The sequence below is a fragment of the Apus apus genome, chromosome 13 (genome assembly GCF_020740795.1).
Source record: "Apus apus isolate bApuApu2 chromosome 13, bApuApu2.pri.cur, whole genome shotgun sequence".
Lineage (NCBI taxonomy): Eukaryota > Metazoa > Chordata > Aves > Apodiformes > Apodidae > Apus > Apus apus.
Window position 1 is genome coordinate 18,521,322 of NC_067294.1, and position 27,673 is coordinate 18,548,994.

At 46.2% G+C, this 27,673-nt stretch overlaps 1 protein-coding gene across 5 annotated transcripts in view; it reads left to right on the top strand.

Annotated features, from left to right (window-relative positions):
• The window catches only part of UBE2D2 (ubiquitin conjugating enzyme E2 D2), a 29,787-nt gene extending 6,937 nt beyond the window's left edge, over positions 1-22,850 (top strand). For 3 of the 5 annotated variants that reach the window (XM_051630925.1, XM_051630929.1, XM_051630928.1), the window contains exons 2-7: positions 2,058-2,121; positions 6,667-6,698; positions 6,789-6,866; positions 6,955-7,060; positions 19,245-19,338; positions 21,185-22,850. In XM_051630925.1, coding sequence (XP_051486885.1) covers positions 2,058-2,121; positions 6,667-6,698; positions 6,789-6,866; positions 6,955-7,060; positions 19,245-19,338; positions 21,185-21,230 — 420 coding nt within the window. In that variant the 3' untranslated portion in view covers positions 21,231-22,850. Of the gene's footprint in view, positions 1-2,057; positions 2,122-2,157; positions 6,069-6,666; positions 6,699-6,788; positions 6,867-6,954; positions 7,061-19,244; positions 19,339-21,184 lie in introns of those variants that run through there. The other 2 variants (XM_051630927.1, XM_051630926.1) reach the window with 2 other exon arrangements.
• Positions 22,851-27,673: the final 4,823 nt, after the last annotated feature.

Consider the following 27,673-nt stretch of genomic DNA (forward strand, 5'->3'; position numbering starts at 1 on the left):
TTTAGGAAATGCAGGTGTGTTCCTGGTTTTCAGTTTCCATGCCTGTGGAGGCTCACTTTGTTCTTAGTAGCCATGACCAGGCTGCCCGTGAAGGTGTGTGGCCTTCAAGTGCCAGTGGAGTCGTGTGTAGGCAGCTGCATGTTCCTCTTCTGCACTAGTGGCACAGGGTGGCTCTTGGTTTGGCAGTGCTGGAGCAGAGTGTGGCACAGTCCCCTGCTTTGTAGTTTTCAGACTGTCTCTATCTGAAAACTTTTATAGTTAAGCATTTCTCTGGGATGGGACAGTATTCTTCTGATGCTCAGGATGGTGGTTGACATAGTTTTGGTTCTGGAGTTAAAGCAGAGGGGGTGTGGGTGTGCTGGTGGGGAGTGGGAGCATGTTCTGATTTTCATGCTGGTTCATACTTGAAGCCAGGAAGGAAGGAGGAAATCCTCACTTGGCTGAAGTTGGCTACTCTGGACTGACATGCATAGCTGGCAACTCTGAAGGGCTTTCCTCCTTCAGAGGGTATCTGGAGATGCTCTTCACCTTCAGGAGGGAGTGGGCTCTTCAGTAGGCACTGCATGCTTTATATGTACTGCCCAAGTCTGTGCTGAACCAGAAAGTGTGGGAGCAAGGTTTGTGTGGGTCAGCACTGTAAGAAGCTCAGCAGGAGCACTGAGAGAGCTTTGGTAGGCTGGTGTCCATCCAGTCAGGAGGCTTTCAGCAGGGCTCCTTGTAAGTTGAAAGACACTGAGAGCAAAACCAGACTTGTATGTGATTGACAGTAGTGAGGCCATGTGAAGCTTTGGGTCTCCACTGCAGCACTCCTGGGGGACTGCATCTGGAGGGACAAATCCAAGATACTTGGTGTAAAGCAATGTTCTCCTGTTGTAACAGGACAGGGCTTGGATAGTGGTTGCTTCCCAATTCCTGCGAAGTAGAAGCTGGAACTCCTAGAGATCATCTATTCAAGAGTTTAAATATTGCCTGTGAACAACAAAAGGATGTGCAGGGGCAAAGGTTTCCATTCCTGCAATCTGATTGTCTTGCTCATTGTCCTTAAATGTTCTGTCTGTGAAAAGCTCCAGGTCAGGGTGGTACCTGAGCTGCCCTGTGGGCTGCAGCTGGTGGCCCTCGCAGCTTTGCCACAGTGCTGGTGGAATGGTTGTCTGCTGTTTGGCTTTCTAGACTGAGCTAACACAGAAAAAAGTGGCTGAGCCAGAAATAGAGCAAAGCTTGACTTTAAGTTTTAAACTATTTGCGCTTCTCACTAAATATGGACTTCTGAGCAAGTTGCTAATGTGAGTTGCCCGTGACATCCTGTGGACTCTTTGTGATCTGGGCTGAAATTCTGTTTCAGATTGAAACTTGGTGTAGTTCAGAAGTGTTCTGAATCAGTTGACCCACTCAGCCAGAGCAGTTGAGACTCATCATAGGATTTCTTCTGGAGGGGAAAATGTGACTGGCATGGGGACTTGAAAAGTGAGAGTTTCCATTCACGGGCCAGCAGTTCCATAGGTACAGGAGGCCTTGTGTTTGATTCCATGGCACCACCTCTGGTCACTGATGCACAAATCTGGAGATGAAAGAGCCACAGGTTACTGGAGCTTTTGTATACCAGAAAGAGGCTTTGAAGGCTTGAGATGGTAAACTAGATCACTAGAGCTGGAGCAACCTGAGAGTTGGTACGTACAGGGGATAAAACAAGACCGATACTGAGAGTCATTGGATTGAGGCCATCTTACCTCCCTGTGGCCTGGTGATAGTGCAGTGTGCAGTAATCCATAATGCTTAGGCTTTCTTAGGTTTCATTATCAATGAAGGCAAACCTGGTAGACCCTACGTGGAGAGGTGCCTGGTCCACATGCCAGGTGTGTTACCTGGGTTAAGATGCAGCTTTGCTTTCTGGGGCTCTGGCTGTTAGTCCTGTGCCATTCTGGCAGTTTCAGAAGACTCACTGATGTGATCATTATGTTCATGAGCAAGGGTGACAACCAAAGTGCCACGAGCAGCTTTTTTAGCACTAACATGGTTGAATTTGAAATGAAATGAAATAAATTGTTCCTATTTTCTAGGAGTTGAACGATCTGGCACGTGATCCTCCAGCACAATGTTCGGCAGGGCCTGTGGGTGATGACAGTAAGTATGCTGCTATCAGCAAACACTCCCAGTCTCTAACTTTTCTTCCTTCTAAAACAGGATGAGCAAGAACCCTCCTGTTACTTCTGGTAAGAGTATGACATGCTACTACTCTACATACTAATTTAACATTTGCTGCCCTTCGGGATCCCTAATCCCTCGTTGTGTGTCACGGGAGGTCTAGGTCACTCCCAGGGACAGATTGGGTGACTCTATGCTGAGGACACCTGAAGTTACACCTTTCTAAGTAACTGTTGTGGCATTCTCACAGGCTGTGCTGTCTGCACAACTTCCTAAAGTTCAGTACCTCTATGGCCAAAGCAGCAAGCAACTTCATAGAGCTCCCTGCGCTTCTTTGATATCTGAATCAAATATAGTGTGGTCACATGATGCTGTAGAAGTAAAACAACTTACTCGTCCTAGATGCTAGTACAGCAAGGTCAGAGTTGACTATTTTACTCAGGGGTTAGTTAACACAGCACTGTGTAGGAGGGCTACATGTAATCCCTGTGGATCAGTGGTTAAAATGTGAATGGAAGGAAAACAAGGTGGTAAATTAAAGCTTAAATAATGAAGTGATGTTAGACCTTTTTTTAAAAAAAAGTTTAATAGTTACTGTTGTCAAATGATTTACAGGACCACTGGAAACATTGGTTGTTCTTTGTTTTGTTTTGTGCTCTTGTATTATGGAGCTCACCAGAGGACTGAAAAACAGGTTTGGCTCTTTATTTTTAGACAGGATTTTGCTCAGTGTGGAGTATTACTTGTGGCTTCCTCAAGAACAAAAATCAGAATGTCTGATTGTTGCTGTCATGGCTCACTTGTGTCTTACTTAGCTGATGAGGTCTGAGATAGAAGTGTAGGTGGAGCATCCTTGGGTCACACAGTAGTGTTGTTTCAAAACTACAGAAACCTGTTTGCCCTGCCAGGTTCCCTGTAGGGAACAGCCGAGGATGAGCTTTTTGGCCTACGCATCAGCTGGCTGGCTTTCCTCTGCAAGGTTGTTCACCTGGGGTATGATTTGGGGTAGTCATTCTGTTCTTTTCAAAGCTGGAGCAGCTGGTAAAAAAGCAGGAAAAACCCACAGTGATTCCCTGAAATCCTACCCTGAATTTTTTTTTCTAACATTGTTTTAAAGTAAGAAGATCTGCTGTCTGGTACGTGTATTTTTGCCTAGAGAGGAGGGCAAGGTTTATGGTGTGACCTGACTGGGTGCTTCCTGGTTTTAGTTCTTTGTTCCCCAGTGTGCTTTGATTAGCTGTTAATAAGGCAACTTAATTTTTGCCCTGTACCTTATGGTGGCTTTCTGGGAGAGGCCCTTAAGCTGCAGGGGCTTGGCAAACTGTGCAGTCTTCTCCATATTAATCAGGGCTTTACACTTTCTGGTTAACTCCTTTTTCTGTATCAGCATTAAACTCTTGGTCATAGCTCAGGGGAGGCAGGTCAGTAGGATGTTTGTGAGACAGGAGCACTTAGAAATTCACCTTGTGCTTTAGAACTTCAGCATGGGCCTTGGGGTGAGTTCAGGTTCTTGCAGTATGCATTGGGTGGGATTTAAGGTATGAAGTGCCTGAGATGAGGGCATGTGTTTACACCTTGTAGAGCCCTGCTGTGTAGGAGAAGCTGTGAGACTCCTGGAAAGCTTTGACTGGGATGCCCATGGAACAGCAGGAATTGAACTTGTGCAGTGTGGTCCCTGCCAAGTGTGCTGTTGAGTGAAGCATCCGAGCTCAGGGAGTAGGGGATATTTAAGTAGGGAAACTCTTCATCTCCATGCCAAGAACTCTAAGCTTAGGTAACCTTTCTAAAAAGAAAAAAAAAATTGCTGCCAAGAGCTTTCTAAATAATTTTTGAACTATTTAGAAGTGCTCAAGTGTATAGAAACTTACCCATTCCTATAGAAGTCTAGGACTGGATTTAAAAAAGCACTTGAAACCTGAGAATAAAGATACTGAAACTAGAGGAGGTGTTAGTGTTCAGCTGTGCTTTCAGGCCAGTGAAAGCTGCATTTGGTTCTGAGGGGTTTTAGCAGTGGTGTCAAGCTGGTTCCAGTTACTCCGCAACTATTTCTGCTTTCAAAACAATATTTCAAAGAACCTTGTAGTTTTGTGGAAGAGAAATTACTAAGATGTAGAGCCACTCTCAGACTTTTCTCCCCTTGAATTTGCAAGTGTGATTTGTGCTGTGATAAACTACCTCATAGTTTCCAAAGGGTGTATCAAAGGTGATGGAGGTCGTCTGGTGGAGGAGATGGTAACACAAGTTGGTGAATGTTTATTATGAAAAGTTGCTTTAAAGCTTTCTGTATTCAGCAGTAATAGCCAGTTCTTGTCCTTGTGCCACCTTCCTTTCTGACAGACCTCTAGTGAAAGACTTGAACTATGGAGATCAACACTTGGGATGTATGGAAGTGGATAGCAGGGGCAGCAAGGGAAAGGTGTCTTCTCTGAGATCCCTGTGCTCTGCTCTGCCTTGGTTGCCTTGTCAGAATGACATCTCAGAGTTCAGGATGTGCTGTGCTTGCAGAATGGGATCTTGTGGCTGCTCCAGCAGATGTAAATTTTCCCCAGTTGTAATCTCCTTGTCCCTGTAGTTCATAAACTTTGGAAAATGAAGCTGTTTCTGCCATGTTAACTGTAGGGATGGGATTTTCTTGTTAAAGTAGTTTAGCTGTCTTGCACCCACCTCTGGCCTCTGTTTTGAACACATGCTGGGGAATGGATTGCACAGTACACACCCAGAATGCTATGCAGTGGCTTAGTTCACTGCAAAACATCTACTTGTGCTTGTCTAATTGAAAGTCAGCAACTCTGTACTTAGTCTAAATGGCTGATTTTAGAGTAAAGAATCAACTGAAATAAGCTGTGCATGATTAATGGATCTTTCAGTTCATCAAGCTTGTCCTGGATGGTATGAGCATCTACAGCTTAGCTTCAACAGGCACTTCCCTTGGGTCTAGGGCAGGAGTTGGAAAAAAACACCACCCTTCTAGCTTGTCAAATGTTAACATTCACTGTGAAAGCATTTTTGCTTCTGGTTTCTCTTGGGTTTAAGACAGTGGTTATATCAGTTCCTGGTTTAGGTGTGCAGAGGTGTGGGCTGAGGTCCAGCACAGTCACAGTCAATCTTATCAGCACCTACTGGTACCTGTGAAATTCTTGGTGGGTTTTTTTGTGGTGAGTCACAGTCTTCACTGCTGGGTTTCTGCTGCCCTTTTGTCCTCTTGTTGGAGGTTTCTCACTGTCCCATTGCAGGTGATCTGGGCTTTGGGTGAAGCTGTCTGAGCCCCTTAAATGGGTTGACACCACATAGGAGCTCATGACCCACTGTCTTGGTTTCCTGTTTGTGCATTGAGTGCAGAGGTTCTCCAGATGGCAGCTGTGATGCCCTTTGTAACCAACCTGCTGCTCTAACCAAACACTCTTCTCCCTTTGCCTTGGCAGGGCTGATCCCACTCTGCTTTTTTCCCCTTCCTTGTATGAGATCATTCCCAGTTGTAATGCCTGTATTACACATAATTAAAAGCTGCTCGTGCTGGATGAGAACAAGTAGTGCCACTCTGGGCCAAAACTGCTGTTGGCACAGTCTGGAAAGCTGCAGACACCACTTGGGAGTTAAGTACACAGCTACAGGTGGCTTCAGCTTCTGGAAGACTTACCTTGCAACAACTGAAGTTTGTTTACAGCTCCCCAGTTCTGAGGGTGCAGTGTAGCTGACATCATGCAGAGGGAAGCATCCCATGGTACAGATCATTGGTGAAGCTGGTGCTCTTTCCCCAGGTGAGCACTAGAGCCTTTGGAGGGCATAGGAACCCTGAGAACATCCTAACATGCCCTGTACAGATGAACAGCTTTGATTGTTTTCCTTATGTTCTGCAGCATAAAGACATTGTTAGCAGATCTTCTGTATTACCAGATGAAGATGTCCTCTTGGTCAGATGCATACAAGTGAGATTGAATTCTTGTCCATTTAACCTAAAGTGTGGACTAGCACGTCCTGGTCCAAGTATTGAGCAGACTGCTGCTTTAATGAGGTCTTGAGGCCTCTGTGGAGACTAAGCTTAAACATTCAGTCAGGACACCCTGGCTTATGTTACCTCTTCACCTCTGGTACATGCACAGCTTGGGCTCACTCTCCATTTCACTGAGGATCTGTGCTGGAGAGGTCCTGCTGAGTTAATGCCATTACTCCAAGAGGGCAGCCATTGGGAACTGGGCTTGATCCAGGTGCTTCCTTGGAAACTATAAAGCTGAGCTCACAAACTGGTCAGGTCAGAAATACTGACTATTCCTCTCTGGATTTTTATTGGGATGGGATTTTTTGCAGGGCACAACACCTGTGTGGTACCACCCCAACCCCACGGTGTGGATGGGGTGAATGTGGAGTGTTGAATACTTCTCTCTGTTTAATTTTTTTTGCTTGCTTTCTTGCCCCATTTCAGAAGGCTTTGTTTTTAAAATAGACTTTTCTGGCCTCCTTTGTCTGGAAGTAAGTAGTTCATTACTCAAGCTTCTCTAAACTAAAGTGAATCTTTCTCTTTTTCAGTGTTCCATTGGCAAGCAACAATAATGGGACCAGTAAGTATGAGAGAATTATGTTAATAGCTTTTTATGACTAGTCTTCTTGTAATAATTCCTCAAACTGCAATGATTCTTTTTTATTAACAGAACGACAGTCCCTATCAAGGAGGAGTATTTTTCCTGACAATTCACTTCCCAACAGATTATCCCTTCAAACCACCCAAGGTGAGTGGCTTGTACCACGAATCTGTTCATTTCCATGTGGTGTAATGTACCTTTATGAGCCTACACTGAAATTCTCCTTCTTCTGCAGGTTGCATTTACAACAAGAATCTATCATCCAAATATTAACAGTAATGGCAGCATTTGTCTTGATATTCTACGGTCACAGTGGTCCCCAGCACTAACTATTTCAAAAGGTACCTCCAATGCTCGTTTGATTTTACTCTGCTGACATGAATTACTGATTTGGATTTAGAATGTAAAAACTGCTGCATTCCTGCTGTCAAGCATTTCTGTGGTCACTGCTTCAGCCTTGTGACTCCATCTGGCCTGCAGCCAATTCACCAGCACGGGATGCTCTGGACATCCAGTTTCCCTGTGACCACAGGGAGACTGTTCAGCTTTGCCAGATAAGTCTGACTTAGATAAGTCAGGTATTAGATAATGTCTGATATTAGGTAAGTCTGACTGCACTGACTAATGTAGGCTTCCCACCCCACCTCCAAGTCGAAACACTAAAAAACAACACCACCCACAAAATTAAACCTAGGACATGACAATGGAAGACTTCAGTGGTCAGAGTGCACTCCAAGTAAAATACCACTTGCTGTGGCCTTCAGAAAGAGCTAAACCTGCCTTGATTCTTTGTCATCTTAAAAAAAAAAGTTCTTTTTAAAGGGAACATTAGAACCGTGTTGGTAATTTTTAACAAAGCTTGGAATGACAACTGCTAAAACATGCTTTAAAATTTAACCACCTTGCACTATCTTAGTTTATTTTTAAAGTGAAAAACATCTTGATCTGTGTAAGATTTGTTAACCTGTGGGGCACTGGAATGTGTCCCTTGCCTGGTAGAGCAGCATTCGTTTTATTTAATGCAGATAGGAGGTTTTAAACACCTAGAAAGAAGACCCAGGATTGAATGTCCCACTGATTTTTCTGGCTATTGGAAGTGTAGATCTATGGTTTGTAGATCTAGCCGTGGCAATTGAGAATATTTTTTGTCTCTTCTGTGTGTGGATCATGTCCTGGCCATTCCATTTTTGGAGCTTCACACTCTAGTTAAATGCTGCAGGCAGCACATGTAATGACAGCTTCCTTCACACTGTGTCCCAGCAATATGAGGCTATCCTGTTGCCTGTAATCCTTCTCTCCAGCTACCTGTGATGTTCCCAGACACTTTTTGGTTCAGACAGATGACTGCTGGTACCCCTCCCTTGCACATCATGCCATGTCTCCCCTTTGCTGAACTCACAAAGGTTCCCACCTTCTCTGTCTTTCTAAAGGCTTCTGCCTATCTAGAAACAGATCAAAAGGCAAATCTGGACTCTTCTCTGGACAGAAGTGACTCTGCTAGTGCATGAAGCTGAAAGTCTTCACTGTGAGCTCAAAGAACTGAGGAAGTGTTGTCAAGGAAAATGATTGTCAGGTTGATGCAGCTTTGCTTACCAGTGCTCCCAGTCCAATACCAGCCACTGTTGGAAGCACTAAGTCCTGAATACTGACATCTCTCCTGATTAATTTTCTGACCAGATGGTTAGAATACTCTAGAGGAGAATGTGCAGCATCATGTGCTATCTTTCATTTGTTTCAGTGAGTTTAAAATGACTGTAATAGGCAGTGGGGTCATAGTCTGCTTGAAAATACTGGAGGATAGGCTGGAATTAGGGCAGTTGGGAAAAGAAGGGGCAAGAATTTAAGAGGCTAGTTAAGGGCATTAGTGAACTACCTATTAATAACTCAGCTTTAATCACTCTCAAAATACATCCCACCATGAATTTTGCAGCCCCAATACAGCTGCAGTGTGCTCTTAACTCCTCCATCTCCTTCAGCTCTCTGCCTTGAATGAATTCTTTTCTTATCCTCATCAATCTACATCCTCATGGCACAGGCAGGGTCAGCCCTGGCATCAGTGTGGCTCTTCTGTGCTACCTCCTCTGCCACCTTCCTGACAGAGGGTATTCCCTGAGATGAGGTGTCTGGATATGGCTGCACAAAATCTCCTTCACAGCACAAAACTGTGTAACCAGTGAGGAAAAAAAGCGTGTCTTGAGTTCCCTTTATGTTCATTTAATGTAGAAATTAAAGGCAACAGAAGAAATTCTCATGAATGAGTTCAGAAATTCAAAATTCTTCCCTCAGAAATAATGGGGATATCTCAGCAGAAAGCAGACCTCAGCTTAGGAAGAGGCAAGAGCTGGTACTTAAAAGGAACATTCCTGTCTTGAAGAAGTATAAATAAATTCTACAAAGGCAGCTTCTGTCATTTAGGATGGAAATCTTGTTTTCAGTCAGTTGAGAACTGTATTTTTGCAGACTTTGGGACTGTTTCAGCTCTGTAGGAACTCTTTGATAACCTTATCAAAGAAGAAATGTGTTGCTAGTAGGAAAAGTTGTTGGGTAATTAAAAGTGAATAGCAAGACTCAAGTTAATCAGCATGAAGCTTGCATCTCTTGCAAAGCAACAGTTCAGGATTTGTAGTCTAGATTTCTCAGCACTGCCTGAGTTGTGCCGCCCTTTAAAAGGAGATGCTGTTGGGAGCAAGGTGTTTGAATTTGAAGTCTGTAAGCAGAGAACTAGAACAGAGTGTGTGAAGAAGACAGTCAAGCTCCTTTCCCTTTCATTTTGGCAAGACAAGAGGCACAAACACAGGACATTCCTTCTGAAAATCAGGAAACACTTTTTCTCTCTGAGGGTGGCCAAGCACTGGCACAGGTTGTGGAGTCTTCTGCCTTGGTGATACCCAAAAGCTGCCTAGACATGATCCTGGGCACCTGACTCCTCGTGGCCCTTCCTGAGAGCAGGAGGATTGGACCAGATGACCTCCAGATGTCCCTTCCAACCCCCACCACTTTGTGATTCTGTGTGTGTTTCTCCACTGAGAGGTCAGGAAAGACTAGAAACAGTTCTTGTAGGAAACAACGTATCATAGACAGCAGGTTCCAGTGGTGTCTGGTAGGCAACATTGTCAGCAGCTCCCGTTGGCCAGATGTTATGTTGTGATTGATACCTAGCTCATGAACCTGCAAGGGGAGGGTGAAGCAGTCTGCAGTGACTTCCCTTTAATCTGAGGTGCCACTTTGGTGAAAAGACTGAAAATCAGATCAGTGCTCCTTAGTCATCCTAGATCAGTGGTAAAAGTAGGAGGGACCTTGGCTCTTCAGACTCTGGAGGGTGGTGGGCTGCTCTGGAGGGCAGAATATCTGGCCTGGGAACTGCCCCTACCCTCTTGGCTGGGTGAGAGAGCAAAGGCCCAGATGCCTGGGGGCTGTTGGAGTTTTATTTTGGACTGCTAAATACATAAGGAAGTTCTTCCCCCTTCTGTAAGCAACTTGAAAAAGGTTCTTCGCTCCAAGCACTGGAAGTGACTAGCATCTTGGGGTTGTGTTCTGCCTTTCTAAGTGTTTGCCCCTCCTAGTCTGGTTAAAAAGTGGTCTGAAGAATTGGGAGAACAACACTGGGTGTCTCAGTGGAATAGCTAACTTGCTTATGTTAGTAGTTCTGAAGTGTTCCTTCAAGAATACATAATGCATATTGTAGACAATAATTGCAAAACACAGTCTTAAACACACCTCAATGGTTAATTTAAACTCCAAAGCTTAAGCAGGTATGCGTGTAGGCTTAAATTAAAAATGCCATCTCAAAGAATCCTTGTAGTCTTAAAGAGGAAAATGAAGTGTCTTAATCTGATAATAACTTCAGCCTGTTTTGGGAGAAAATATTTCCCTTGATTTGGCAAGTGGATGTGCAAGAGTTAATACTAGGCTGAAGCACTTCAGGAAGGGTCAGGCTAACTTGCCTACTTCTCCCCAGTGTTTTATCTCTAAGGAGACATAGAGGTGATGTTGGGAGCATTGGAAGCTCCTGCCTGGTGGGTGGCAGTGACTGCAGCTCATGCTGTTCACATTCTTCTGTGTTCACTGCAGGGGGAACCTGTGCTGCTGCTCTTAGAGGTGTTCAGGAATTGCTTTACTAAAACTTCCTGGGTGGGAACTCCCAAGTACCCAGCAGCCTCAGTGACCTGGGTCTTCACAGTGCAGTCATGAAAATCAGGAAGCTGATTTCTGATCCTCTTGGCTTCTAATTTGCTTATTATAGTGCTTAACCAGATGACATGGGAGGGACATGACCTTGTCACGTAGTGTGGATCATTCTCTACCTGTGCTGAGTTAGGGTTGTCTGGGGAACTTCTATTCTTGCATTGCAATTCATTTTGCAACTTGAATGTAGCCACTTGTGTAACTTCTAAGATCTTGCCCTTGCTATGAAGGCAGCTGCAGGAGGAATGTTGCCCTCAGGTGGAGGAGGATGACCCTTCCCTTCTGCTCAGCACTGATGGAGCTGCACCTGGAGCACTTGTTCTGGGGAGCCCAGCACTGGGCACTGAGATGTGGGTGTTCTGGAGAGCCCGGTGTGAAGGTTCATGAGTGTGAAGGGCTTGGAGCATCTCTCATGAAGACAGGCTGAGAGAGCTGGGACTGTGCAGCCTGGAGATGAGAAGGCTCAGAAGGATCTTTTCAGCATGCACCCACCTGAAGGGAGGGTGCAGAGAGGACAGACCTGAGCTCTTAGTGACCCCCAGTGACAGGACACCAGGGTACAAACTGAAATACAAGAGGGATCCCTGTGAACTTTAGGAAAGAAACTGGATGCTGAGCACAGGCACAGGTTTCCCAGGAAGGGTGTGGAGTCTTCATCCTTAGAGATACTCAATAGCTGCCTGGACATGTCCCCCAGACAGTGGGTTTAAATGCCCCTGCCTGCACAGGAGAGTTGGACAAGATGATCTCCAAAGGCCCTTTCAACCTCAACCAGTCAGTGGTACAGTGGGCAAAACAACTTCTCTTCTCTTGTCACCAGAAGTTGTTGAACTTAGCAGGAATTCAGGTTGCTATGAAGAAAGAAGTTTAAACTGCTCAGATATGAAGTTACACTTCCTGTGAGATTCAGTAAGATTGCTGGAGGAGTTTGAAATGGGACAATGGTTCAGTAACAGGCTTGTCCTGGAGCTGAGCCTGGAGTTGCTTTGATTTGCTCAGCAACATCTTGCCTGTTCATGGTCAGGAGCCAGTCACTGGGAGCCAGCACTTGAACTTGTTGGGCAGTGGTGATTACAGTGGAGTTTCAGTATCACCAGCTTAATATATGTCAGTGCTGATGGAAGTTGCTGACAACAGTACACCTCAAAAGTTTGAAGGGTCTGGGCCTGAAACTCAAATGTACTGATTGTACATAAAGTATTTATTTCAGGGATCAGCTTTCTCTCTGTTTTTGAGGAACAGAGATCTAAATTGTAACAGACCTCAACATGGAGGCTTTGGGCTGCCAGGCTGTTGATTAGGAAAGGAGGAGCCTTGAGCTGGTGTGAGAAGCAGGACAGCTGGATAAAGAAATGGAATTAAGAATTCCTTGGCAGTGGGATGTGTCCAAAACTCAAGTTTATGCTAGCAGAGATGTTTCATAATCCCCAGTCACAAGCTGAATTAAACCCGAGCGGACAAACTTCACTTTTGTATTAGAACCTCAGCTGGAGGAGCTGGATCAAAAAGCTCAGCACTGTCAGAGCCTGTGGCCTGATTTCCAGGAGGGTGACAAATTGCTTTTCATAGAACTTACTGGTATGATACTTGTCCCGTACCTGGGGCACAGCCAGCAGGAAGAGCTCCTTCCAGCACTGTCACTTGGGCTGCTGGTGTGGTGTGCAAGAGTGGACATCTCCCTGTTCTGTTCCATGTCAGGACATGAGTTTTCTGATTAGCTGGTGGTCTTGAGGCAACTGTGTGACTTCAGCCAGGACAGACAGCTGAGTGAGCATTGTTCTGCTGTCCTGGCATGCAAAGTGACCTTGTGTCTTGGTACCTTCTTGGACTGGTCACAAAAATTGTTGCTGCAGTCTTTGTGGCTCTGTAGAGATGGACCTTTCTTTGGTGGGAGAAGACTGGCCAGGGTTCTGCTGAGGCCTTTTGCCCCACACAGGAATTGAGGCTGCAGGAGGAAGTTCTCCTTTAAAAGGCATCTTCCCTGTTCCCCTCATTCTGCTGATCTAGTAATGTGATCTTTGCCTTTTGTACAAGGGTGGAGATGGCAGGGGGCTTTGGGGAGAACAAGCAAGCCCTTTACTCCTAGATAAGTCTGAATTGACTCCCTTCTTCAGAGAGCACTAACTGCCCCAAACAGCTGTTGAATCAGAACACAACCAGTTCAGATGGTTTTTCTGGCTAGCTCATTACCTTGGAAGAACTGATGCTTGCTTTTTATCTCTCTGCTGTGATTCATCTGGAGATTGCATTGCTCCTCAGTCGCTTCTCCTCGTCCTGAAGTGTCCCACAGATGAGTGCTTTACTGGAGCAAGTTTTGCTTGTAATTCCAGCTAAACTTTACTTGTATCTATAGTGGCTAAGGGGACAGCTGTAAGTGGTGGATATTGGACCCATTCAGGCTTTGCAAACAAATTTGATGCTTTGAGTTTTGCATCAGGAGGGTGATTTCTGCATTGAGAAAGTGAAGACAATAATCAGCTGCTTCTGGAAGTCTTTTGGAGTCACTGTCTTTCCTGTTAATGTCTCAGTCTTTTGCATCGAGAGCGTCTACACTTCTTGGTTAACTGGGACCACTGGCTCAGTACAGGGTGAAAGGGCTGAGCTAGTGCTGGGATCTGAAGAACCCAGAGGATACAGGTGGAGTTTTATGTCTTGACCTAATAAGGCTTAAATCGAGTTTCTCAGTAGTGACCTGCTCTGGTGAGCTGTAGAAATAAACCTAACCCAACTGACTCGAACATCAATGCAAGGTGTAGGAGGGTGTGTTAAATGCTGTGGCTCCTACACAGCTGCTTTCAACCCCTAAACATCGCTCTCAGCTGTAGCTACGTGCTCCTGACATCCAGGGGTGTGTCATAGCTGTGTGATGCACTTTGTCATAATATCAACAGAAGCTCATGGTCACGTATAAATTGCTTGCACCTTTGACTTCCTTCTCCTGTTGACACACCTGGAAAGATGTCTGTCTTCTGGCTGTGGAGCTTATTTCCTGAAGCTGAGGTCTGGTGGCTTTTAAGAGTCTTTTCAAAAAGTTCCTGAGTTCCAAGAGCTTGATGTGCCTCTTAGATTTGTGTGGGCCAGTAGATGTTCTAGTAGAGAGAAGGTGGTTTACATTGTTTTCTGTATGGCTTGTGTGGCCAGTGCTGGAAGGATCTGTGGAGAGCTGACTTCATGGATTGTCCTGACTCATGACTGAGCTACTTCTTCATAGGAGAAGAAACTCAGCTGTGGAGTTTACATATTAAATTTGCATCTACCCACACTTTTTGTGTGAGGTGTGGCAGAACCAGGAGGATGGAATTGCTCATCAGGTCTGGCAGACTGGTCTTGGTGGTATAAGAGCACAGCACAGAAGACTGCTGAAAAGTTGAGGTGGATCATGCCGTGATAAACTGTAGCTAAACTTGTTGACAGGCTGGAAATGGCAGGATTCTCTGCCCAGGGAAGCTGCCTTGAGAAAAAGGGTCCTTGAATTTTGCAGTGTTGGGTGCTCTGTGAAGGAGAATCTTGCTGTAGGAAGTTGGATCAGTCTCATAGACCACATTTTGCCTGAGAGAGCACGTTGCTGGAGCATTTTTAATGTAAAGTGATCATTCTGCTTGACGAGAGTGCAGTTGTATCACTGCTCTATAGGGAAGCTAAGCTCATTACTTGTTTAAAAACACTTGGTTAGCAGCCTTTCTGCTTGGTTAGTTTGGTTCTCCCAGTTTCTTGGTTGTTGTGGAGTACTTGGCCTGTGCTAGTCCTCAGCAGCAGGCAGCCTGAAGGAGAACTTGTGTTCATTGTCTGCAGTGGGCAGATGGGGAGCACAGGGCAGGTGTTGGAGCTAAGCAGACTGCATGGGTGATGAAATAAAGCAAAGCTGAAGTAAACCCAATTTTTTTTAATAGAAAGGAGCTTTAAACTGACAGTGTTTTAAGTTGCTCCATTTTTTGCTGCAGACTAGACTGCTTTGCCAGTGAAGAGAAATGTAACTCTGTACTGGAACCCCTTGAATCCATGGGAAGTAAAATTTATCTGTTTTGCTCTTCCTGACAAAACTCTAAACTTCACCTCTGAAGAGTGGCCACTTCTCCTGTGTCTCTTTGAGCAAAAGAGTGGAGAGGGGACACTGCCAGCCTGACACCTGGGGCAGCTTAGCTCATAGTCATGCAGGATGAGTAGGACAAGGTGTGAAATGCTGCCACCTCCTATCTTAAGTAGTTGTTCAACCTGCTTCTCTGGTTGCAAAACATGATTTTTGTGAACTATTCTACTACTTTTGTAGCCATTTGACTAGTCAAGGCTTTGCTGTGAAATTCATTTTAATAAAACTTGATTGCAGGAGAAGGTGCTCTGGTAATCCTCTCTGTTCCACAGTGTTGGTTTAATTAGTTACCCTGATGCATCAAAGAACTCCTGTACTCAGTGAGACTTAAGAATTACATCCTCTCTCCTCTTGCACTTGGCTCCTTAAACTTTGAGAAAGTACCTTTTCCTAAGGTGTTTTTTTGTAGTGGTCTGGAGGCTACTTGCATTGTTTGGAGTAAAACATGTATTCAGTGTTCTGGTAAAAAACCCTCAAGAAAAACTTCCTGAATTGATTTTGGACAGATAGGCTATTAAAATTAATCCAGTTTAGATATCTTGGGTAATGTTTTTCTTACTGAGGTTATATAGATAAAAAGGGAAGGATGTGAAGTTCTCAGCAAGAACAAGTATAGTAGAGGATAGTGTTGATTAATGAAGGCTTACAGAAATAAAACAAAGCACCTGACAGTGGCACTGCAGCTTGAAGCCAAATAATTGTGTCCATTTTTCTTGAAGGCTTTTGGCGTAATACTGCTTGCAATACAAGTGAGCTGCTGAGGACTGAAATCTAGAAATGTTTTTGGAAGTGACTGGGTGGCCAGAATGCATCACAGGAAGTGTTTAGCTACTGATGGAAATCTGACAGGCCACAGACTATTGCAGTGAAGAGTGATAGTGACATGGGATTTCTCTAGCAGCAAGTAGCAGTGATGCCCTCATGTTGAGAGCCTGGAAGCCAAGAACAGAAACTCCTGGACTGCCCAGGGGTTAGTTCCCTCTTGTCTTTCAGCAAGGAGGTGCTGCTCAGGGCAGACTTGAATCTTGCCAGACAGCAAGGGCCTGTGGGCAGCACCAGGTCAGGCTGCTGTTGCTCTGGAGGACACAAGGCAGCACCCTGGTTATCCTGGTGCCTGTGGTGACCAGCTGGTGACCGTGGCTCTTGGAGCTGCTGGGGGGTTTGCAAGGCTGAGGTGAGATGCACAGGGAGGAGCTCCCGCCCCATACCTGCTGGGGACAGGGGTGTTGTGGTGGTTGGGGAAGGCAGGCTGAGGGAACCAGACAGACTTGCAACTTGAGTTCTGCTGATGAAGGGTGAGCCATCCTGTCTGAAAAAGTCCTTGCTTATTAAAGGGCTGTGGTAAGTTAAAACCTGAGGGAGTAGTTAAAATAATTGACCAGCAAACTTTGATTTGGTTTCCTGTGGCTTCTATTGAAGGGAGGGGACAGATGTTAGCTGTTAAACTCCTGACCCGCTGAAGAAACTTCAGTGCCCTCAGCAGTGGAGTCTGACAAAGACAAAGAAATGAGCTACAGGAAAATAGCTGCAGAAGTGACAGTGTTTGAAGCTAGACTAACCAGCAGGAGCTGGGTGTAAGGTGGCAGAGATACCCATTACTAGTAGAACACTAGTGTGAGCTTTGCTCAGTGTGTGTCAGGGGGAAGAAGGCAGTGCTGACCGTGCTGGGCAGCACTGCTGGCACTGAACCTGCTGTGTCCCTGGCTGAGGGACAGCAGGTCAGGACTGGAGGCACCTACATGTCTCCGGCACAAAATGACAATCTTCACCCCTGAAGCTGTACTCTGAGGGGTGGTTGAATAAACGGTCGAAGTGTTGCTTGATGATGGAGAATGATTAAGCTCTTAACTCCTTCATAAGTGTGCAGCAGAAAGCTGGTGAAAGGACCAAGAGGTTGTTCTTTATTCTAGAACAAGTAATATCTTCATTTAAATCGGGAACGGTTTGTTACTAAGCTTGTTCCAGAAGCTTTTAACTTGAAATTGGCAATTCATTAGTGAAGGGTCTGCAGAAATATGTAGTAAAACTGAATCAAGGGTTTCTGGGTTCTTGGTGTTCTCATCACTGAGCAAGAAGCTCAGTAAAGACCTAGTGAAGCTTTCACTTCTGTCTTGCTTTGAAAATCTCTTGTCAGTTTACATGGAATATTGGCCAAGAAGGCCTCCAGCATCCTGGCTTGTGTCAGCACTAGTGTGGCCAGCAGGACCAGGGCAGGGATTGTCTCCCTGTGCTGAGCACTGGTGAGGCTACACCTTGAATCCTGGGGTCAATTCTGGGCCCCTCATGACAAGAAGGATATGGAGGGGCTGGAGCATGTCCAGAGAAGAGCGAAGGGGCTGGAGCACAAGTGTGAGGAGGAACAGCTGAGGGAGCTGGGGGTGTCCAGCCTGGAGACGAGGAGGCTGAGGGGAGGCCTTCTGGCTCTGCAACTGCCTGAGAGGAGGTTGGAGCCAGGGGGGTTGGTCTCTTCTCCCAAGGAACAAGGGACAGAACAAGAGGAAATGGCCTCAAGTTGCCCAGGGGAGGTTTAGGTTGGATCTTGGGAACAATTCCTTCCTGGCAAGGGTTGTCAGGCCCTGGCCCCGGCTGCCCAGGGCAGGGGGGGAGTCCCCATCCCTTTAGGGATTTCAAAGCCATGTAGATGTGGTGCTGAGGGACATGGGGCAGTGGTGGCCTTGGCATTGCTGGGTTAATTGTTGGACTGAATGATCTTGAAAGGTGTTTTCTGACCAAAACTGCTATGTGAGTACCAGACCTGTTTTCCCCTTTTTCTTTGGCTGTATCTTGCTCTTTGTTTTGTGAGCTCTGTTTTAAATTAGTATTAAAAAAACCATAAATGTCCCCCTGGCCCCCACCCAGAGCAGGCAGTGCCTGCTGCTCCCTTCCACCCTTCAGTGATGTCTTCAGGACAGGAGCTTTGCCTCCTTCTCCACAGCACAATGGCAACTGATAGAAGTTGAACAGATTTGTGTTTAGTGCCTCCAACCTTCTCACTGCTGTCATCTCCAGCTTGCTTGGAGGATGCACTGTGACAACTCTGCTGTTGCTGCCATTGCTGCAGGGACGTATGGAGTGGCACTGTTTGTATTGCTTTTCCTCAGCCTGTTTAAATCAAAAGGATGTTTGGCACTTCTTGGGAGGGGGAGAAGACATCTCTGACGTGCCTCATAGAATCACAGGGGTTGGAAGGGACCTCTGAAGACCATCAAGTCCAACCCCCCTGCTGCAGCAGGAACACCTGGCAGATCACACAGGAATATGTCCAGATGGCTCTTGAAAGTCTCCAGAGAAGGAGACTCCACAACCTCTGGGCAGCTTGTCCCAGGGCCCCATCACCCTCACAGTGAAGAAGTTTTTCCTCATGTTGAGGTGGAGCCTCAACGCTCATGTACAGTTGTCCTGATGTGCTTTGCTTCTAACTTGCTGCCTTCTCATCTCTTCACTTTGGTGCCAAGGTGGGACTGTGCAGGTGCTGTTTGTAGCTTTGCAGACAGACTCCTGGCTCCCACGGTGGGTGAGGGTTGATACTACACTGAGCAGCATCAGATGAGGGGATGTGGCTTCTGGCATCTATGCAGAATATATTTAGAGTGAACTTCTAAGTCTCAGGGCTTTGTGGTTGGTACAAGTGCAGTAACCTACACTTCTTGCTTTGTTTTGAATGCTATTCTACAATTCATTCATCTCAACCTTCCTTGTGCTCAGGAAATAATTGGATAAAGCCTCTTTATTCTCTTCAAGACTAGTTTTTTTTTTTTTTTTTTTTTTAAATGGTTCTTAAGTAGCTGTGAGCAGCTCAGGCTTCCTTCATCTGAGTTGGATCTGTCTGCTGGTTGACTTTTGATTAGTGCTTCTGCAAGTCATTAACAATGAGGTCACCTGGTTTAGGGAAAAGCTGAATTTCAAGTGCAGAAGCAGAGATGCTTTCTGAGAAGGCTTTTGGGGACAATTTCAGATAGAAGGCTTCTGCCCTGGGATTTAAGGCTCTTACCAGGTCCAGCTGTTCCAGGAGGTTCCCAGTTGTGGTGGTGACATTTGAAAACTTGAGGTCATGCAAAGTTGCTTAGCTAAGTGGTAGGGATTTTTGTTTAAAATAGCTTGGCTGCAGTTTTTGGCATCACTGCTTCTTGGCATTTAAAAAAAAATTACGCTATTCCTGATGGCTAGAGGGGAAGAAAGTGGATGGGCTGACTTCTACAGGTGTCTTCAGCTGCACTTAAACTCTAATTCAGTATCTTTTTTTCTCTCCCTAGTACTTTTGTCCATCTGTTCTCTGTTGTGTGATCCCAATCCAGATGATCCTTTAGTGCCTGAGATTGCACGGATCTACAAAACAGATAGAGAAAAGTGAGTATGGAAGCCAAAAACCATGTAACATTCTTGACAGCAGAACCCACGCTTACATAGTGAAGGGGAACTGAAAGAACCACCTTCTTGGAAAACAGGGTGAATTTGGGTTTGCCTGGGTCACCTCAGCTGTGGTCTTTGGGGGAGATTTTTCCTGGGATCTGGAGTACAGCTGTGTTTCCAGTACTGCCTTGCTGTAGGAAAAAGGTTTGTGTGTCAGTAACAGTGAAGGGTGTAGAGGTCTTGTGGGTTTGTTCCTGCGTTTTCATTCCTCAGCATGGTCTTTCATTAGTGTTGTAGCTGTTAATTGCAGATTTTTTTTGATTTAATGAAAATGTGAAGTGAAAATTGTGACTGTTTCACGTGGAGCTCTCAAGTTGGATGTGACCAGTTTTTCAGAGCCTTCCTAGCTGCTTTAATTCCTCATAACCAGCAGAGGGAGAACAAGTTGTTCTAGTGGGAGAGCATTTCCGTGCTTGCTGTTGGTGATGGAGTCATACTAGCAGAGGAATAACAAAAATACCCTGTTTTATCTTGACAGCAAGTGGTGTAGAGGTGGGGTGGGAGGACTCCAATCTTCTATGAAGTAAAGCAAGAATGGAGAGAATTCTAGCACTAATGAGGAGGTTTAAATTGCTTTCTTTAAAAGCAACAGCTTAATGACCATTGTAAACACTCTCCTACCTCACTCTTCCCTTCCAGATCTGATCAGTAGTGTTAATTTCTGAAGCTACATGGTCATCTGGTGAGAACAAGATAGGAAGGAAGGGAAAATGATCCACAAACTTGCTGCTCTGCTGCACACTTGAGAAACAAGTCTTTGCATCCAGTTTGCAGTGGAAGCTGCAAGTGTTGCAAGATGCAGCTGACAGTGACTGCTCTTAAGACGTGCAGGACTCTTTCCTGTTTTTCCAAAAACAGGGAAATGAATTTTGTGCTTAAAAATAACTGAGCTTGCTGCTTAAATAGTCTCAGAACAGTGAAGACACAAACACTCTCGCCTTCATGGGTGGATTGTCAGATTTTTTTTTAAGCTTAGGAACATTTGTCTACAGACTAAATTCTAGCACAAGAACCGAGCTGGTGAATAAAACTAGGAAGGAAACTTCTTGCTGTAAGAGCCTTAAGCTTATTCTACAAATTCTGTAGAACAAGAGCAGCTTGCCTTCTGTTGTCAGAAATGCAGCTTTTATCAGCACCATTAATCACAACAACCTTGTTTTACATAAGTACCTTGAGCTTCCTCTAGCAGTGCCTCTGGCTACAAAGGGTATTTGGGTACTAAAGCTCCAAGTGGCCTGGGAAATGGAGCGTATTGGGCCTTCAGAAAAAGAGAAGATAATTCTAATGGGCCAGTTGTGTCCTGTTAGTCACCAGAGTAGCCACATGTGATATGTAGCATGAAACAAGGCAGCCAGCCACTTTCCAGGTACTAGGCTTAACTTGGAAAGGGTAAAAGAATGGGGTGGGAGGGAAACATTTTTTCCAGAATTCCAAAATTAAAACTTGCAGTAATGGTTTCCCCAGGGGATGCAGCAGTTGAGGGCTAGGGGAGCTGTGGGTAAAGACTTCCTGAAAATACTTTCCCCTCACACTTAGCTCTGTTTCATGGCTGGAATCACAGAGATCTTATATTCCTGTTGAAAATATTGTTGTGGTTACTGTTTTCCCATGAAGTACTGTGGCCTTTCTTGTTCCATCTGCCTAATGTTTCCGTTTGCTCTTAAATTTTACTAATTGGTGGAACTGCTGGAGAGGGTGTAAGTTGGTGCCACGTGTGTAATAGTCTGCTGGAGTTTAAATGTTCAGATGCTGTGTTAAGTAAATCCTCTTTTTATACATACAGGTACAACAGAATAGCTCGGGAATGGACTCAGAAGTATGCCATGTAATTAAGAAATTATTGGATAACCTCTACAAATAAAGATAGGGGAACTCTGAAAGAGAAAGTCCTTTTGATTTCCATTTGACTGCTTTCTATGAGCCCACGCCTCATCTTCCCCTGTGCACATGTTTACCTGATACAGCAGTGCTGCGTGTTGTACATACTTGGAACAACAACATAGAAATACTGTATTTCCCCGTACCAACATTGACTCCTAGCAGAGAAGTGTGTGTGTGAAAAGCTGGTTCTTCAGTCATAACTTTGTGAGCCTAAAAGCATTCCTGGTCAATTTAAATTGGGTAAGAAAACGGGAACGGGAGCGTTCTGGTGGGTTTCGTTGTTCTAGGGACAGTGTTGCTGATCCTTGAAGGATTTTAAGTGGAATCCTTTTAAACTCATAACAGTTATGAAAAGCAAGGTGAAGAACTTGAAGCTGTTTCTGTATTCATTTTATTCTGAAGGACCTACACCTTAGGTAAATGTTATGACCAATGAGAGAAACTGTACCCACATCCTGTGCTTCAGGTCTGAGTTTAACCGGTCAACATTTAATGGATTGGAGCTATTAGTGAATCAAGTGATGTTGATTTGTTTCAACTCTCTCCCCTCCTTCATACTTTTTTTTTTTTTGGTTTGTATGTGGTTTCTCAGTTAATACATAGCTAATAGCTCTTATTTTTCTTAAGTTTTTTAACTGCTTAGGTCTTTCTGGATGTAAGGGTAAAAATCCATTTGACAGAAAACTTGTGTATATTTAAAGACCCAACTGCTCCCCTGGAGCTTGTACGTTCAAGAATGATTAATCTGTGTAATAAACTGATTACTACAGTCATTACATATAACTTGGTGTGAATAGGCTTTTAATTTTAAGAGCAGTTTGTTCCAGGCTAAAACTAATGGTGGATTTCTCTAAAACTTTTTTTCCATTCACCAATGGTTGCATTTGGAAGTCATGAAGCAGTTTGGTTTGCATCACACAAAGGCCGTGCACCCCAGCAGGACAAACATCAGCTTGAGCATTGACATGAAATCAGGACGTGTAGTATGCCAGGAACTTGACTGTTAAACCAAAAAAGCAGTTTACTCAATGAGGATCTGAGTGACATTTTACAAAGCCTAATGGTATTATTCCCACTTGCATGGGACCTAACACAATGCTTATGTACTGTAGGTAAGTGAAACCTTATGTAGCTAAAATAATGGATGTAAAAGGGTAAAAAAAGAAAAGGAAAAAAAAACCCAACCTACCAAACACATCAGCACAAACTTTCATAAAATGTAGCTTTTACATAATTACTTTGCACTAAACATTTGCAAATGTTCATACAGTTTTAAATTGTACTTGTATGTGTCTTTTTTTGAACAAAGTCTTCACTTGAATCTAGTGAAAAATGTAGTTTGAAACTTTTCTTTGTATACAAGTGTATTTGCCAGCATCGTTGGTGTGAACTAGGTGAGTCTGCAAGTTTATCTCCTCTTAGTAGAATTGTAAACAAAGCCATCGACTACGAAGGAGAGGCTGTAGCCTCCAGCTCTCCAGCCACAGGGGTCTGTCCCACCCATTTTCAAATGCATCTTTACACTCTTGCACAACTGAGGAATAAATGTCCACTGCTTTTGGTCTAAATCTGTTCCACTTGTCTCATCTCTCAGTGTCCTTGTCTGCCCTGCTGGATGTAAATGTTGGCAGTGCTTCTTGGAGGCTTCTCCCAGCCAGCTGTAGGTGAACCCTGGCTCCATCTCCAGCAGGCACCACGACTGTCCCTGGCGCGGGGTCACACGTGGCTCTCCAGCTGTGGAGCAGAGCCATGTTCCCTGGCTGAGTGACAACCTGGGGGGACAGCTGCTGGGGAGGGGAGCAGCAGGTGTGCAGGGATAGGGACTGGCTGTCGGGTCACCCTAAGCTCCCAGTACTCCTGGGTTATGCCGCAAGGTGTTGGTGTTGGAGGTGAAGCAGCAGGTGTCCTGGCACTGGGGGCCTGGGTACAAACTTGTGTTGTCGGAACCAGAGGGGGAGCTGGTGGCTGGCACCATTGTCTTGGCTCTGGATTAAGCTTTAGCCATGTCTGGCCATGTTGCTAAACAGTTCTAATAGGTGGGCTCATGCTCCTGGGGGACTCTGTGTGCCCAGGGAGGTCCTGTGCACCAGCCATGGTGGGGTTGTGCCCCCGTGTTTTTGCAGTGGGGTCCCCTGTGTTCAGTGAGCAGGGCAGGCTGGAGTGGCTGCAGGCCTGGCAACGTGCACCACGGGGGACATTCCTCCTGCCTGCCTTAGGAGTGAGCTGCCTGAGGGTGGTTCTTGTGGCAGGTGGTGGGTTTGGCTTTGGCAGTTGCTGGCTGAGGTTGGAGGAGAGAGAAGGGAGCAGTTAGGAGTGTGGAAGTTGAGGACAATGGTTTCCCTTTCAGGTGGGGCAGAAGTCACGTACACTGGGTGAGAGGGGAGCAACCATGGGTGGATAGGAACAGCAGGGACCTGGGTGTTGGAACAGCTTCAACTGGGACTGTTACCCTGTGTGCTGGAGGGTTTGCCTCATACTTGTGAGGAAGGGTCAGACTTGGATCAATGTGGCACAAGTGGTGTAAGAGCAAGGCTGGTGACCCTTGGGTCAACCTGCCACTGGCCCAGGTTGCCCAGGGAAGCTGTGGCTGCCCCATCCCTGGCAGTGTTGAAGGGCAGGTTGGATGGGACTTGGAGCAACCTGGGCTGGTGGGAGGTGTCCCTGACAGGGAATAGGAGGTAGATTATCTTTAAGGTCCATTCCAAGCCAAATCCACCTGGGATTCTAAGCAGGGAGTACGTACACTGTCCCTCCTGTGGGCTGACCACTTGTTGTGGAGGGTTGTACCATGAACTAGATGAGGGACCTCTTTATTCTAGGATTTGATTCAAAACCTAATCCAGTTTAGCCTTTTTGGGACTAGAAACTTGTTCTTCTGAATGTGTTGTGTGTGTTTTAATATAAAACAGCACAAGGAGCTGGGGGCTCCTGTTGTTGCCTTTCTAGGAACTCTGAGCTTGTCGTGTCATGAATGTGTCCCTGTCTGATTTTTTTTTGGACTTGATTTAGTATTTGAATGACTCCACTTTATATGGCTTTCTTTGGGCTGGGATGTCTATGGCTGTAGATGGTACATGCAAGTTCCCTTTTTCCTGACATGCACTAGGCAAATGGGTTTTATTAAAAACAATACAAAATTCTGGGCTGCTTCGACTCTTCCAGCTGTGGCAGTGCTGCAGAGCTGAAACACTGCCTGGAGATGCTGGTAGTGTTCCTCAGCACCCACCCACTGAAGCTGAGTGAACCACAGGACAAATAACTCAGTTCAGGGAGGCTGGGGGTGCTGGGTGGAGCAGCTGGCAGAGTGAAGCATCACCTGGAATGGGACCTTCCAGGCGCTGTTGGGTGCCTGTGCTTGCACACAGCAGAATGTCATCCAGGGCTTTCAGCACCACTCCTGGCTCAGTGCTGCATGCCCACTTGTTGCTGTGCAGGGGTGGCCAGGCAGCTTAAATGTTGCTGTGGCTCAGAGTGATGGGCCTGTGGACTGGGATGGGGCTGGTTCTGGCCTATGCTGGAGGCCTGGCTGCTGTGCTTGTAACACCTGGCTCAGGAGCACCTGCTGCTGTTTCTTTAGTAGCTTCTTAGCAGTGCAAGAGTTACTGTTCTCTTCCATTACTCCCTTGTTCTACCAGTGATTTCTAGTAAGCTGCAGCCTGAAGCATCCCCAGACTTCTTTGTTCAGACTGCACACATCCAGTGATGTAGAAAAAACGGTAGGACTGAGCTGGGATGTGATCCTGTGTCCTTGGTGTACTCAGGAAAGCAAACTGTCCCTGCCCCTTGGCTTCCCTGGCTGCTGGGAGCTGCAGACAGAAACGTCTCACTGGGTTTGCTGACAGCCTTGGTCACCTTCTTGCTATTTGCAGCAGCAAAACTGCTCGAGAGCTGCGCTTGTTTCCAGTTCTGATGTATGGTAGAAGGTCAGAAGCCTGCAGGAAGGACTGTGGGGTGTGCTTTGCCCTGTTGGAGATGGATTCCTTGTGCCCTGAGCAGCTCTTGCTGGGGAGAACATGGCAGAAGACCTGGGGATGTGAGAGGTATAGAAGAAAGCTGTTGAAAGTAGTTCAAATTTTTCATGTCACCTTGCTCTGAAGAACCAGAATAACACAACAAACCATCTCTGAAATGTGTTCAGCACTTCCACTCCAGGTGGAGGAGCCCTTGGGCAAGGGCTCCAGGTGCAGCTGCTTGCCTGGGCAGAGCTTGGAAGCTGCCTTCTCCAGGAACAAAAGCCCTTTGGTGTGTCTGAGTAGAAGGAAGTCTGGCCTCTAAATAACCTTGGAGCAATTTTTGCTCTCATCCCTTCAGCATTAGCCCACCTCCCTCCTGCAGACAGCTAGAAAACAGCTTCACCCCCCAGTGCTTGTTTCCTTCCATTCTCTGGCTCGTTTGTGTAGATTAGAGCCAGTCTGTGATCAGAGTTGGAAATCTGAGTAGTTTGGGGGGTTGGCAGGAGCCGTTTCCTACGGGGATGCACAGGGACAAGAAATGTGTTGAGGGCACCTGGTGGCAGGTTACCAGCAGGAAAAACCTGCTGTCCAGCTTTCTGGATGTGTGGAGCCCAAGCCCTGCATGAGTGACAGCAGCGGGGGCTTGGGGAGGGATCCCTGCAGCCACGTCCTTGCCTGCAGTGTGTGTGACCCCAGCTGTGCCACCCCTGCCTGTTCTGCTGTGACGTGTTGTGATTTGTTCCCCATTAAATAATTCCCCAAAACTCACTGTGCCTTGGCTGCTTTTTTGCTTTACCTCTGTCTTTTGCCTACTTTTTCCCCCCCCTCATTTCGTTCTCTTTCCTCTCGTGGCTGCACTCTCCCTTGTGCCCGAAGGTCCTGGGCTGCTCTGTCCTCTGCTCAGCTGTCTCCAGCCACCTTCATTTGAAGAGAAGGTGCTGGGTGGAGCTCTTGGTGGCCTCCCAGTGCCTGAGGGGGCTCCAGGAAAGCTGGGGAGGGACTTTGACAAAGGCTTGTAGTGAGAGGACAAGGGGGAATGGATTAAAACTGGAGCAGGGGACAATTTAGGTGACACATGAGGGGGAAATTCTTCACTGTGAGGGTGGTGAGAGCCTGGCCCAGGTTGCCCAGGGAAGCTGTGGCTGCCCCATCCCTGGCAGTGTTGAAGGGCAGGTTGGATGGGGCTTGGAGCAGCCTGGGCTGGTGGGAGGTGTCCCTGCCCATGCAGGGGAGTTGGAACTGGGTGATGTGTGAGGTGCCTTCCAACCCAAACCATCCTGTGATTCTATGATCTCGTTTGGGTTTTTTATCTCCCTGTGAAGCCTGGTTTGCTCTGGTCGTGTTGAGTAGCCTTGGTGGAAACCCAAGCAAGCCCTGCTTGGGTTACTCGTCCTCCAGTTTAGCATCTGCTTATGGTTTTATTTCTGCCTTTGGGCTCCCCCCCTTTCCTCCCCTATGTGAGAATGTTCAGTTTTATTGTCCTGTAGTTCTGTCAAAGCACCTCCGGGTGGGTGAGGAGCTCCCATGTTTACAATTTTTGCCCTTTCATGAACAAATCGATTTATAATGGACACTTTTTATGGGTAAATCTCTCGCCATGTTGCTCAAGGAGAGATTTATGGGTGAGTTTATCTCAACAAGTTGCTGTGTACACTTTCTTGCCCTCATCAATGGGGGAAAGCTGCTCCCATTGATGGAAGGTCTTGCAGGGCTGGAGCTTCTGGTAGGTAGTAGCTGGGTCTGCTGAGCCTGCAGAGCTGATCAGGGTGGAATTGCACGGGGTTGGGTTGAAAGAGCAAGTCAAGGGGTGTAGCTGCAGCTCAGGATTTTGAACAAGCTGGGAATGCACCTTTTTTTGGTCACTGGAGGCACCAGCAATATTGCTCAGGCTCTGCTGGCTTCCTGTGGGAGAGAAACCATGTTTATTGGCACTGGAGGCCCAGCCAGCCCTGTTCTTTCTCCCATAGTGACCAAAATAAAAGTCCTTGGTGAGAAGATGGGAACAGAGTGGGTGATGCTTGGCCTACCCTCACTTCCAGCTGCAGAGCTGCTGGTGGGGAGGGGTGGGTTCTGTGACCTCCTTGCTTACCTGCGGATGTGTCCTCTCTGTCCTTGCATTTGTGTCACCTCTTATTGTTTATTCATATTTGATCTTGTCAGTGCAGGGGGGTTTGGTGGCACTGGGGATGATGGCATGAGCAGGGGAAGCAGGGCTTCTCAGGGGTGGGCAGCCAGGAACAGCTGGATAGAGGGGACTTGGAATGACATCACCCCTTTGAGGTGATTCCAAATCAGAATTGCTGTTAAGCTCCTACCCTAGAAAACCCTTGGTGTAGGATGCCACATTTGAGGCCACGCCTGGAGTGTTGTGTCCAGTTCTGGGCACCTCAATTCAAGAGAGATCTCGAGGTGCTGGAGCGAGGACAGAGGAGGCAACG